Genomic DNA, 13,941 nt, shown 5'->3' with positions numbered 1-13,941 from the left:
CACGTTACATTTTTTAATGGCTGGTAATATAGACATCCATGGCTCACTGCTCCAGTTCTTTGAGGGTGGAAAGGAAGAGGGATACCCAGAAAGTATTGCACCCCCCTTCTGTCTGCTTCCATATAATCCCTATTGCTTTAGTATCTTGAGTTTTAGACTTGTTTTCAGTATCCTTCTGTTGTAAATGTTTTAGAAGTATTACGTGAAAGGTTTCAGGAGGGCAAACTGTTACTGATTTCTGGTTACTTGTTTTTGTCCTTTTGTAATTTCGGTAACATTTTGTTGTATTTTGTTGTCACTGAATGCTTCTGTCCTTGTACTTCTAGCCTGTTGTATCTTGTTTGTGTGTTTGTTTGCACCTTTCCACTGTCGTTATCACAGTACTCATGGGATAGTATTATGCTTGTCAGCTCAGGTTGTAGTTGAAAAGGTAGTTTTTAAATTGGTCTATTTAAAACAAATCAGTAAACATATTTATTTATTCACATAAACCACCTATATATACCCATTCAAAACATCATGTGATCAAAAAGCAGTTCAAATTTAAAAAAGCAACACATTTAAAATATGTGAATACCATGGTGATACTATGGTATCAGTTAAAAATACAAATATAAAAACATAATACATATCACTTGCGTAAAGGTCTCTTATGTAATATAGGTCTTATAGGGACGTGGTCATTAAGACCATGACCATGGTTCACCCTAAGTCTAACTATCCAAGTAGCCTCCAACTCTTCCGTACTGGACCTAATAACCCCACGTCTCACATCCTTGCTAAACATGTAGTGAATACAAATGAATCACATACTTTTAAATCTTTAGTTTTAGGTAGGACATATGATAATGTGAGACGTGAATAGAAAGAACAGCAAAATAAAAATCTTAACAAAGATGATGTTATTACAATGACAAAATAGCAGCATAAATAATTTCATACCATTGAACTGTCTCAGTCTCGACTGAAATCAATCACTGATATACTGATAAAACGAATCAAACTGAACCAAAAACTGAGCTTCTGTAACGGAACTGCAGTAATGATAAACAATGAAACTTGTGTATGAAAGGTTCATAGCTTGTATCCTCCTTCTGTAGTTTGGCACACATACTCTGTAGCCATGATTCCCAGGCATTACACCATCCAGTCCAACAAGATGTATTATCATTTTAGGTGGCTACTCTGTGAATGTCTCCTAACTGTCTCTCTCAACCTGTAAGGCCACTCTAACAAAACTGTTTTCTAGAGAATCTGTGAGCTCTGAATTATTGTTTTTATTGTGCACCCTCCCCCTAGGAGAGGCAGGCAGGTCACACCCCTTCACTCCTCCAAGCCTGGCTTTTCTAGTGATAGGGCCACTAGTCGAAACTCACTAACCTGGGTCACGGTTAGGGCTTTGTCGCTCTCTGCTACAGACCCAAAATCATCTAATATTTACATCTTTTCTTGACTTGTCATAGGTAAGTACTAGGCTAGCTGCCTTTTATGGGCCATTTTAAGTCTAGCTAATTTTCCTTTCAATGGTGAGAATCAAACCTTGTACCTTGTGTTTATGAGGTAAACACCTTAACCATTACATCAACCTCTACCACCTTTTGACACCATTAGTTATCAAATCCTTTTGTACTGCCTTGGCATTTGTGGATTTCCTTACCAGTAATATTCAGTGGTCATCCAGTTACCTTGTCAGTGGACCACAAGTAGATAGATAACCCAATGCAGTCTTGGCCTCCCCACTGAAAAAATAAACCATTGTGTTGCTCAGAGGTCAGTACTCAGACCTCTTCTGTTCATCCCACTACACTCCTGTTAAACTTATTCAGTATACTTACGGTTCCATCCTCCTCTGTTCCACTTTTTCTCTTTTTGAACTATGTTCTTAACTTCAGATCAGATTTTCTGAGACCCAGAGCTGGCTACACAGCAATGTCCACCTTCCCATCTGTGAAACCATAACAAATTTCAAATCTTTTCTCAAGATAAAGATCTACTTGAAGTCATAACCTCTTCAAAACTGCAAGAAGTTACCTTAATTATGCACTAGAATTTGACCCTCGTATCAAATCTTAACAAAGTACATTTTCTGGAATTCTCCAACTATGTAGCAATGAAACAATGTAAGGATGTGTGTAATATCCTTAACTACTGCAACAAGTACCCTTTGGTAGATAATCTCCATCTTACACTTAGAGTAATTAATAATGACTTCTATTAATCAAACGTCTCTTCAGGTAGTATCCATATAATGGATCAGCCCGGCTTTCTTCTGTCCTACAAAAAACCTTCAGGATATTTCTAGAAATCATCTCAAGTACAAGCTATTTCTGACTTTCTAATCCCAAACTTTATCTTCCCCACCAGTCAGTGACCGTATATAATATATATTACATTTCATAAAATTTAATAAGTTTGGGTTACATTTTTACTAACTCGGAGGGATTTATATTCTCATCTTTGTGTTCATTTATGCAGATTTTACAGTATAACACACAGTATTCTGTGATTGCTGAAGTGTTGATTTCAGCATCTTTCTCCCCAGGCCCTTCGTGAAAATGTGCAGTATTTGCTCGGAAAATCCTGGTTGGCAAAAGCAGATAAGTGTATAAGCTGGAACAAATGCTGCCTGTATCGGTCGTTCTATATGTTGGGATTTGTGTTACTAAATTACTGTTGTCCTCTAACTATATTATATATGGTAGCTACATGAAATGCATGTAAGAAGTGGAATGCTCTTTTGTGGTAATAAAACACCTTACTTCTCCCCACAGAAAAGCTCCTGACTTCCTATATTGAATGCTCCACTGAAAAGGGGTGATACATTAATTTCTCTGTAAAAAGGAACTCACTATGAAACGTTACCTCCCACAGTACTAACAAACAGAAACGGACTGTCAAAAATCTCCTAAACTGAAAACATCACAATCTTAAGCAAGTGTCATACAAAAGGTTAATAAAACATACAAAACTCTTCCTTCATTTCCACTGTGGAGTCAAGCACACACACCCTAGATCTCTATAAATTGCACGTCTAAGGTTGCAATATCACAGGTTAAAGGGAAAAGGTTGAAAAAAATGACCGTCTTACCAGCACTGTGTTATTACATGATATGATAATTAGCTCTAGTCACTGTTTGTAGGAATTACATGAGTTCATAGGCTGCAGATGGAAAGAAGGGAGCAGAAACCAAACTGACACTTGTTAAAACTATGTTGTACTTTTTTCCCTTAACCTGGAATTCAGTGGTGGCTACCACAACAAAAAATGCAAATGCTTCTCTAGTGTATTCCTTCTTATACAAAATTGTAGAGGTAAGTTGCTTTTCTTTACAGTTTCTTTTTTGTTAATAATAAAAAAAAAAATTTGGGGGGGTTAGTATGTGATAAGTTGCTTTCTTCATGGTTTCGTATTGTTACTCTTAAGAAAATGCACCGGGAGACTTGTGTTTTAAAAGTTGCTGTTTGATCGAAAACTAACAGAAAGGCATGCACAGCAAATCCCAGGATTCACAGAAGTGGAACACCTACATCTTAAATGAAGGGAACATATTTCATGCAAAGCCATTATGGTCCAAGCAGATGGACTGGCAACTCAGTAAATGATTAACTGATTGTTTATCTTTGGGTTGCCAACTTGACTTTGTTTAGTTTGTAGTGTGGCAGAAAATCAGTGGTATCTACATTTCAGTGACCCCCTTGGTTCAGTGACCCCCTTGGGATAGCATTTTCTCTAGATGATTTATTTTATGTTTTTTTTTTTGTATAAAAAAACACACCAGGATTGTTCATCTAAAATATGCGCAAATACAGGAGCATTACCGATTGAAAGAGGTTAAAATATGGTATATAAAATAAAATAAATTATAATAGTGCTTTATTATAAAATTAAATATAGTAACTGCCACCTTGCTTGACTTTTAGCATATTAAGTGTTAGGTTACCCTAGAACATAAAATGATTACACATAAAGAGAAATTCATTCTTAGAACTTACAGAGCAAATTGTATCACACTTGAAATTAAAGCATTAATTTCCATTGTGTGAATATATTCAAATATAAAAACAAAACAGGTCTCTTCAGATTCAGCTAGTCTTCATCCTCTGGAAAGACCTTGGTCAGAGTATGCTGTATGTATGGCCTGGTTCACGATTCACACCTCTGGTTATCCAGTAATAACAAACAGAGATGTCGGTAATGTCGGGATACAGCAACGTCTTAGTTAAACAGGTAACTTATTCTGTACAAAGTGACAGATTTGTAGAATGACTTCAGCATTTTGGTTATCTCAAACACACTGATACTAGGCTCAAGATGCAACGTATTATGGAATACATACACTCTTAAAATGGCAGTGCTCTACAGTGACCTTAAAGTGGCAATGGCTACAGTACATATTCGGGATATATACAAACTTTAGCAATTTCACCCCATAAAGAAAGAGAAACCTCTCTTTTTGAAATGACGGAGTTCGCTGCTGCATTACTGATGCATCATACACTGATCTGCTCCTGTCAAGATAAATTGTTAACATTTACAAACAGGTTTAATACAGTTATTTATGAAGGAGGAACTTCAGAGGAACATTAGAAACGATATGGCTGCTTATCTGTCCATATCACTGTGTCGCATTTTCGGTAATGATTCGGTACGCTGCGCTCTGCATTTCACTTCCGCATGTGTAGCACAGGAACTGGAACACAAGGAAGGAAAATTATACAAATTTTTGTAACTAGGCCTAGTACTTGTAGAGTTACCAGGATCAGGAACAGTCAACTCATTTGTTTTGGATGGACAGTAAACGTTTTTCATTTCAAACAGGCTGTTTTGAATGTTTACCTTTGTTTGACGTATTCAGTTGAGGTAGCACATGACCAGCCTTACATGATATAGATCTCGTTGTTCTAGGCTCAACTCATTAGACTTTTTCTGTTCAGAAGGAACTACTTGGATACAACTCCAGTTTCATCTAACTATGGCACCATCTTCAGTTTGCACAGTATAGCAGTAGTTTTCTGAGTGCACTGCAGCTTTGGACAGAGAAGCTGGCCTGTTTGAAGGATAGCTAGTGAATGTGTAGAATAGCATTTGGCAAAAATGTTTTGTAATGGCTTTAACACATTGGTCATTATGTTTGAACAGTACAGAGTAATTTTAGGTGATCTAGTTTTGACTCAGACATTTGCATGCTTGTCTTAACTTGCCTTCTAAACATTAGCTGTGTGGATCCTATTCTTGTAACACTGTGTGGAGTAACGTTAGCTGCATGAGGATTTCTCCTGTAGCAATGCATGGACTAACATTAGCTGAGCATGGCTTACTCCTGCAGCACTGTTTTTAGCAGCATTAGCTGTGCAGGGCTTATTCCTGTCGCACTGTGTGGAATAGCATTAGCTGTGCAGGGCTTATAGGTTCATAGGTTCATAGGTTCATACTAGGCTATCTGCCCGAGGGCATTTACAAGCCTAGCCCATAGTTTTGTGGCTTACGCCACCCCTTTAGTATGGGGAACTATACCCATTATTTTGCTGTGCCTCTGTTGAGCAGTGACACTGAGGTAATCCCTGGGGTATATCTGCGATCTCCCATCCATTGGTCAAGATTTCTCTTGAACAAGGCCAGCGAGGTGCTCTGCCTCACATATACCGGGATTTTATTCCACAGCATAGGGAGTCTTTGGGTGATGAATCTATCCCTCCAGCACGTCCTATTAATAGCCGTGTCGAGGTTTAAGTCTCCCGCCCTTGTGGCTCTGACGGATCTAGATTTTTTGAGGTGAAGCATATTCATCAAATCTGGGTTTGACATGGCCTTGTATGTTAGGCAAAGGTCACCTCTGAGCAAGCGTGCGACTGAATAGAGCTGGAGTTCTTTCAGTCGGGCAGCATAGGACAGATGTTTGAGACCCTTTATCCTTTTGGTGAGGAACTTTTGTGGCCTCTCCAGCTGCTGCAAGTGTCGGGTCAGATACATTCGAATGGGGCATTGTACTCAATCATTGGTCTGATGAGTGATGAGTATAGGAGACTATGACCTCCCTTGATCTAGATGAGAATCCCTTCATGATAAGGTGGGCAATGTAGAAGGTCTTCCTAACTACTTTAGCTACATGGGTGTCAAATGACAGACTACTATCAACCTGGGTCCCCAGGTCCCTGATAACTTCTTCTGTACTCAGTGGATTGCCACCTATTTGGTAGCTAGGGGTAACCTTGTTTTTCCCGAAGGGTATGACTATGCATTTTTGGCATTTAACTTTAGGCCATGGCTCTGGCACCAGTTATCCGTTTCTGTGAGACCCTTCTGAAGGATATCTGTGTCAGATGTGTTTTCTACTATGGCCCAGTTTGCAGTCATCTGCAAACTTTGTCAGCCATAACCCTCCTGTGTTTGCTTGTACCGGAAAAGTAGATGCCAAACAAGAGTGGGCCCAGGACTGAGCCCTGTGGTACACCACTTGTGACAGGCTTTGAGTCTGACATGGCGCCAGCAACTCTGACCCTGTGGGTTCTGTCACTCAGCCAGTTTGCAACCCATCTTGTGATGTATGGGTTAACATTTAAGCTGATGAGTTTTTCAATGATACCGAGTGGGGTATTGTATCAAAGGCCTTCGCCAGATCGAGGTAGGCTGTATGGACTGCCTTTCCCTCATCAATGGCTTTGGTGACTGTTTTGAAAAAGTCAACCAAGTTTAGAAGGCATGATCTGCCTTTGACAAAGCCAAACTGGGATGGATCCAAAGTCTGCAAATTCCCTATGTCTTTATTTATGAGGTCCATTATGATCCTCTCCATGGCTTTGCAGATAAGGCTTGTCAAGCTAATGGGCGGTAATTTCAGGGTCGGTGGAGGCACGCATTTGTGAAGTGGGACCACAGTTGCAGTCGCCACTCCTGGAGTGTATCCAGAGGTAAGACTATGATTAAACAGCTGTCCTAGCTGTGGGTTTAATTCCTCGTTGAGTTCGTGGAGCACACAGCCGGGGACACCATCAGGTCCCATGGATGCTGTGTTTTTGCTTTGGAGAGAGCAGTTCTCACTTGGGCGTTGGAGATGTTTGGGGGCTGCAATCGCTGGTATAGATATCTCTCCTTTTGGGGGAGGGAGAAGTTTGCACTGAACCTGTCAGCCAGTATGTTGGCAATGTCTGTAGGATCAGTAATCTTCACATCATTTTGAACTAGTTCTGAGCATATCTGGGAGTTTCCTCCCAGGTTTCTAACATAGCTAAAGAAGGCCTTATGATTGTCTTTTGAGTCTTTAGCTATTTTTCTCTCAAAATTTGCTTTGGATGATTTTATGAGAGCTCTTAGTTTTTACTTATAGTGATCAAGGGTGTCTTACCTTTTAAGGATTTTGCTCTATCTTGTAGTAGCTTCCTCCTTTGTTGTAGAGTTTGTTTATGGCTGGGGTCCACCAGAGTGGACGCTTGCCTTTGGTACAAAGAGTCTTTGTTTTGCTTGGGATTGCCTTATCCATGCAGTCCTGCAGGTGCTGGTAGAAGGCATTTGTAAGTGATTCAGCGGCTTGAGTACTGTTTTCCGTCGGCTCGGGGCCTTAAAGGAGACCACACTAGTCTTTAGAAGTGTGAAGTCGGCTTTGAAGTTCTTTACTGTGGTCTTTTTATTTCAGGTGGGGGTGGGATGAGGACCTCCAGTGAGATTAGTTTGTGATCTGATCTCACCAGTGAGGGGTATACTTCGGTGTTGAACATTGTGCTCCCATGTTCGTGATGATGAGATCAAGTATGTTTTCTCCTCTTGTGGGGATGGTGACTAGTTGTTCCATGGCATTTGAGTTTATGAATTCCAGGATCTTTTGGGCTAGGGTGTTTGGGCTTGAGTAGTGTTCCCAGTCTATATTAGGGTAATTGAAGTCACCTAGTATGATGGTGTTTGGTGATACATTTATCCCTCTAGTGTTTTCAGGAAGGCCATGTGAGGTTCCTGAGTTTGTGAGGGTGGCCTGTAACATGCTACAATTTGCAGAGCAGTCCTGCCTATGGTTAATTGCACCTGGATGGTCTCCGATGCATCGTGCGTTGCCACCAGTCTTGAGGTGTGGGTGTCTTTGATGAATATGGATACCCCTCCTTTCTTGGTATTGTCCGGATTTTGGGGCGGAGCATGATAAGAGGTAAAACCTGATAGTGCTGGGGTGCTCTCAGGAGCCTTGAACCAGGTTTCTGTCACTGCACAGACATCGATGTTCTCCATACTGAGAAGGGCCTCGAGTCGTGCATTTTGAGATTTAGACTTCTGGCATTGAGCAGCATTACCCTTAGTTTTTCCTTTTTGTGTTCTAGGGTGGTAGGTTTAGAATTTGAGCCTTGCCTAAAAAAGGCACTATGGGGGTGGCAAGAGCCTTTGCCAATATCCGGAATCCCAGGGGTGACAGGTGCAAGCCGTCCCTTGCGAAGCAGTGTGGCTTGTCCAGCATGTCATCCCAGGCAGACAGACATTGGATCCCCTTTGAATGACACCAGAGTTTAAGCCAATTGTTAAAGCTGATCATCTTATTCCTGTCGCACTGTGTGGAGTAGCATTAGCTGTGCAAGGCTTATTCCTGTCGCACTGTGTGGAGTAGCATTAGCTGTGCAGGGCTTATTCCTGTCGCACTGTGTGGAGTAGCATTAGCTGTGCAGGGCTTATTCCTGTAGCACTGTGTGGAGCAGCATTAGGTGTGCAAGGCTTACTCCTGTAGCACTGTTTAAAGCAGCTTGATGTGCCATCAAAGCTGTGTAAGTATCTGGCTGTTCCATTATCTTTTTATCTGTTTGTACTGCACTGTCAGTTTCCCTGTTTGCCTGTAGGTTAGACTTGATTTAGTGTGAATAAAACTGTAGCCATTAACAGTTAGAACTCAGCTGACACAATCGTGCTCTATGATTTGTAACCAGTTCAGTAGGTAGACCGTCTCTCTCTAGAACATTGCTTTGAATCTGACTATTATTCGTTGGCTAGTTGTGGTTGGTACATGTACTGTTTCTGTGTCATGAGGGTTATAGTCCTTGGCTATAAGGTAGGATTTGCTTTCAAATTCATACAAGTTACCCATTACCTTTTGCCAAGGACCTTGTGTTGTGGCTGTTGTTAATGGCTCTGCTTTGAGATGGTTTATGAATTATACAGAACTGATACTATGACACAAGAAATGTCATGATTGATATTTGGCTACCATACCAACATTGTTGCTCTTTCTTGACATTGTGTGGGTAACCATTTGAAATGACTGGAACTAGTAGAGCTAGTCCCATAAAGTGGAAGCTGAACGGCCGAAAAACAGATTTACATATATTATGTCAGAGATGGACATTTCTCAGGATATTCCCCTTTCTCCAAGATATGGTGATCGTAGAGTTGGTCTATATAAGTTTAGTGGGGCTTGCCCCCTTGCAAAAACAAAGCTTAAAGGAGGAGGGCAGTCTTTGAGATTCTCTCTTTTCCTGGATTTTTGGTCTTTTTTTTCCACTTGTTGGCATTCAGCATTTTTAATGCCAATATTTCAACAGGGAGACCATTTTTGTGATATCTTGATGACATTTGTGTATTTCTTGTAGCATTTCAGTTTGCTGTGCTGTGAGTACAATTCTGTCTTGATATACTAACATGCAGTCATGTTCTGATAGTTGTGCTTTGACTGCATAGTATTTATGCATGAGATTTATTTATTTATCCTTTTTTGACCTGGTAAGTCCCACTAGGTAGTGGCCTCTTTTTCAGGGGAGAGCCAAGGTGGTACTTATACTAGTAGGGAAAATGTGGCCATTGCATCAGGAAATTTCCCCTACTCACATAGGTGACAACATCTTCTTCACTGCAAGACAATGACTGGTCATACGTAGGATTTCTGGTGCAATGACCACTTGTTTTTCCCCAGAGATGGGCTGCTCTGATATTAAACCTTCTTAGTCTCATTAACAGTATTTGGCATCTGGGTGGCACATAGCACAAAATAAGAAGTTATGTACCTACCATAACGTTCCATGTTAGTTGCCTTCTTCTCGCCTTCTTTCTTGCTGGTTGGGTTCGGAGCCGATCCTCGGCTCCAACTCGGCCATCTTCTAAAGCTTGAGAGCTGTTTACTGGCTCGAGGCCTCCCCATATCCCATGATGCCTGGCGCTAGATACCCAGATCTCGTTTGGTAAGTCTAACTGCAGACATAAAAAGGAAGGAATCCTATCCTATAATGCATAAAACCCTACCATAGAGACTACTAGTCAGAAGGAATAGCCAGAGAAGACTCAGCCAGTGAAAAACCATAAGGAACTCTTCTCAGTCTACTAGGATAGGGGGATGAAGGGTGGGATGCAAGAAAGAAGGCGAGAAGAAGACAACTAACATGGAACGTTATGGTAGGTACATAACTTCTTTATGTTAAGTTGTCTATCACGCCTTCATTCTTGCTGGTTGGGACAGCGTCCCTAGCACCTAAAATCCTGGGAGGCTCAGTGGAACAAACTCTTCAGAACACTGGAACCAAAATCAGCTCTGCTCCTGGAAACCACGTCCAACTTATAATGCGAAAAGAAAGTATGTGAGTTGGCCCACGTAGCCGCAGCACAAATAGATTCCTTTGGCAACCTAGCCTGTAAAACCACAGAAGTGGCTAAAGCTCTGGTGGAGTGACCTTTTGGTTTAACAGGCATTTCTTTATTCTCAGTTGATAGATAAATGTGATGATAGAAGTCAACCACCTGGGCAAGGTTACTTTTGAAACTGGAAGACCTTGTTTACCCTCAGCATAGGAAAGGAAAAGCTGTTCCAATTTTCTGATGTGCTTAGTCCTATGCAAATAAAAGCGTAGTTGCCTGTGAACATCTAACTGATGCAATTTATATTCTGCCCTGTTGGAGTGGTTGGGGAAAAACACAGGAAGGTCAATGGACTGATTCAAGTTATTCTCAGAAGAGACCTTAGGAAGGAAGGAAGGATTAGTCCTGAGAGCAACCCTGTCATTGTGGAACACTAGGTACGGAGGATGGATACAAAGGGCCTGAAGTTCCAAGACTCTTCTGGCTGAAGTAATCGCTACCAGAAAGAGGGTTTTCCAAGATAAGTACTTCAATGAACAAGAAGCTGCAGGTTCGAAAGGGGGAAAAATTAGAGAAGCTAAAATCAAATTTAGATCCCACGGGGGTGGAGGATCTCTCACTGGGGGCCTGAGCAGAGTGGTCCCTTTGAGAAAGGCTTTACATAGCTTATGAGACATGATATTACTTTCCGACAGGCCAATGTGAAAATTTGAAATTGCAGCTAACTGAACTCTTAATTGTAGAAGAAGTCGACCCAGCATGAAAGAGTTTCACAAGAAACTCCAAAATATGGTGTACAGGGGCTGAAAAGGGGTCTATGGTCTTAGCCTCTGCCCAGGAGGAAAAACATTTCCACTGACTAGCGTAAGTTTTTTAGTGGTAGACTTGTGCGATGATAAAATGATTTTGCACACAGAGTGGGAGATATCAGGAAGCCTGGCTAAAGTTGGAAGTGGAGGAACCAAGCAGTGAGCTGGAGAGATTGCAGGGACTGGTGCAGCCTGCCCGATTGATGGATCAGACGGTCTGGAACTGGGTCCAGAGTCCAAGGCTGCTCGAGAAGATGATGATGCAGGAACAGGAACCATATTTGTCGAGGCCAGTAAGGAGCTATGAGGATCATTTTGCAGCCCAATATGGTAGCTTTCTGTATTAGCTTTGGGATTAGGGGAAATGGAGGGAATGCATACAGAAGTCCCTGAGGCCAATCATGGACAAGAGTGTCTCTGGGGGGATGTCCGTGAAGTGGAAGGAGAGAGAAGGAATTGCTGCACTTGCTGTTGAAGGGGGTGGCAAAAAGGTCGCAGCAAGGTTGGCCCCATTTGTGGAAGATTTGGTCCACCACTACCTGATTCAGAGACCACTCGTGAGGCATGAGAATTGCTCTGCTTAGCCTGTCTGCTGTGATGTTGGATCTCCCAGGAATGTGCGTTGCAATCAGAAACCGTTGTGAAGAGATCGCCCACTGCCAGAGTCTGAGTGCTTCTTGACATAGGGGTTAGGATCTGGTTCCGCCCTGCTTGTTGATGTACCACACTACTGACATATTGTCCATTTGAATTGCAATGGTCCTGGTAGGAAGAGAGTCTTGAAGAACTTGCAACGCTAAAAGCACGGCCCTCATCTCCAAGACGTTTATGTGCAGATGGTACTCGTGAGGTTGCCAGGTGCCTTGGACTGTTCTGCCCTGATAATGCCCCCCCACCCGATCAGGGAGGCATCCGTGGTCACCATAGCAACTGGAGGGGGGAGTACAAATGGTCTGCCCTGGGGCACTGATGTGGAGACCATCCACCACGCAAGGTGCTTTTTGCATGTTTCTGTAATCATAATCATGTGAGACATGGGAAGCTGCTGGAAGGACCATTGGGTGAAAAGAAGCCACTGGAGAATTCTCATGTGAAAACGAGCTAGAGGAATGAGAATGATCGCTGCTGCCATGAGACCCAGAGTTTGGAGGATGAACCTGACTTAAATTCTGTTGTATCCTAATAAGACCTGCACATGTCGGCGAATGACACCCTGTCGGGTGGAAGGCTGACTGACATGTCTTTTGTATTTAAATTTGTGCCTATAAAGGTGATAGACTGACAGGGTGACAATGCAGACTTTTCGAAATTTATTGTGATACCTAGTTTGGAGCAAGTCTCGATGGTGTAGTCTCTGGCTCGCAGAAGGTGATGCCTGCCTAATGGTTAAGGTGTTTGCCTTACAAATGCAAGGTGCAGGGTTTGAGTCTCACAAGGGATAATTGGCTAGGCTTACAATGGCTTGCAAGGGCAGTTAGCTTAGTACTATGAACATTCAGAACATTCAGTGATGGTAGCAGTGAGGAGCCAGTCGACTAAATATGGAAACACCTGGAATCCTTGCCGTCTCAGGTGAGCGGTAACTACTGCCATACATTTGGTGAACACCCTGGGGGCTGTGGTGAGACCAAAGGGCAGAGCTCTGAACTGATAATGGCTGGCTCCCAGCCGGAAGCAAAGGAATCTTCTGGAGCGTCTGTCCTTTTTGATGTGGTAGTACGCATTCTGAAGATCTATAGAGCACATCCAGTTGTCCTGACCCAGAAAAGGTAAAATGGACTGTAGTGTGACCATCCGAAACTTCATTCTTTGTACAGACCTGTTCAGTCTGCTGAGATCCAGAATGGGTCTCCAGTCCCCTGTCTTTTTTGGTACCAAAATGAACCTTGAGTAAATTCCAGATCCTTGCTGGTCTGCTGGGACTTGCTGGATGGCCCTTTTTCTTAGCAGTTTTGAAACTTCTTGAACTGCTTGATCCCTTAGATTGGGTGGAACATCTGGAAGGGACTTGTTTAACCATAAGGGGGTGCAAACAAAGGGAATTCTGTAGCCTCCGGATATAACAGACTGTACCCATTTGTCTTGTGTTATGCCTTGCCAGGCTGTTGGGTACAGCGATAATCTTCCCCCGACTGTCTCTAGAGGTGGGCAGCCGGGCAACCCTTCAGGGATGCTGGAAGGGCTTCTCAGAGCAGGATTCTCTGCTGCCCTGGTTTCGCGGACCCCTTCTGCCACGAGGGCGGAGTCTGTTATTGTTCCCTCCTCTGCCCCTGGATGGGAACTCACCATAATCACCATATAAAACACATCTGACACAGATATCCTTCAGAAGGGTCTCACAGAAACGGATAACTGGTGCCAGAGCCATGGCCTAAAGTTAAATGCCAAGAAATGCATAGTCATACCCTTTGGGAAAAACAAGGTTAGCCCTAGCTACCATATAGGTGGCAATCCCCTGATCACAGAAGAAGTTATCAGGGACCTGGGGACCCAGGTTGACAGTAGCCTTTCATTCGACACTCATATTGCTAAAGTAGTTAGGAAGACCTTCTACATTGCCCACCTTATCATGAAGGGATTCACATCTAGATCAAGGGA

The 13,941-nt window shown here is 42.4% G+C and overlaps 1 protein-coding gene across 1 annotated transcript in view; it reads left to right on the top strand.

Moving 5' to 3' along the window:
* The window catches only part of AP1M2 (adaptor related protein complex 1 subunit mu 2), a 570,094-nt gene that overhangs the window by 131,678 nt on the left and 424,475 nt on the right, over positions 1-13,941 (top strand). Inside the window, exon 3 of the mRNA XM_044084760.1 lies at positions 3,245-3,312. Coding sequence (XP_043940695.1) covers positions 3,245-3,312 — 68 coding nt within the window. The remainder of the gene's footprint in view (positions 1-3,244; positions 3,313-13,941) is intronic.

This window comes from Protopterus annectens, chromosome 9.part0, assembly GCF_019279795.1.
Source record: "Protopterus annectens isolate FY-2018-M chromosome 9.part0, PAN1.0, whole genome shotgun sequence".
Classification (NCBI taxonomy): domain Eukaryota; kingdom Metazoa; phylum Chordata; order Ceratodontiformes; family Protopteridae; genus Protopterus; species Protopterus annectens.
The sequence above is the reverse complement of the archived record's forward strand: the minus strand, read 5'-3'. Positions and strand labels throughout refer to the sequence as shown.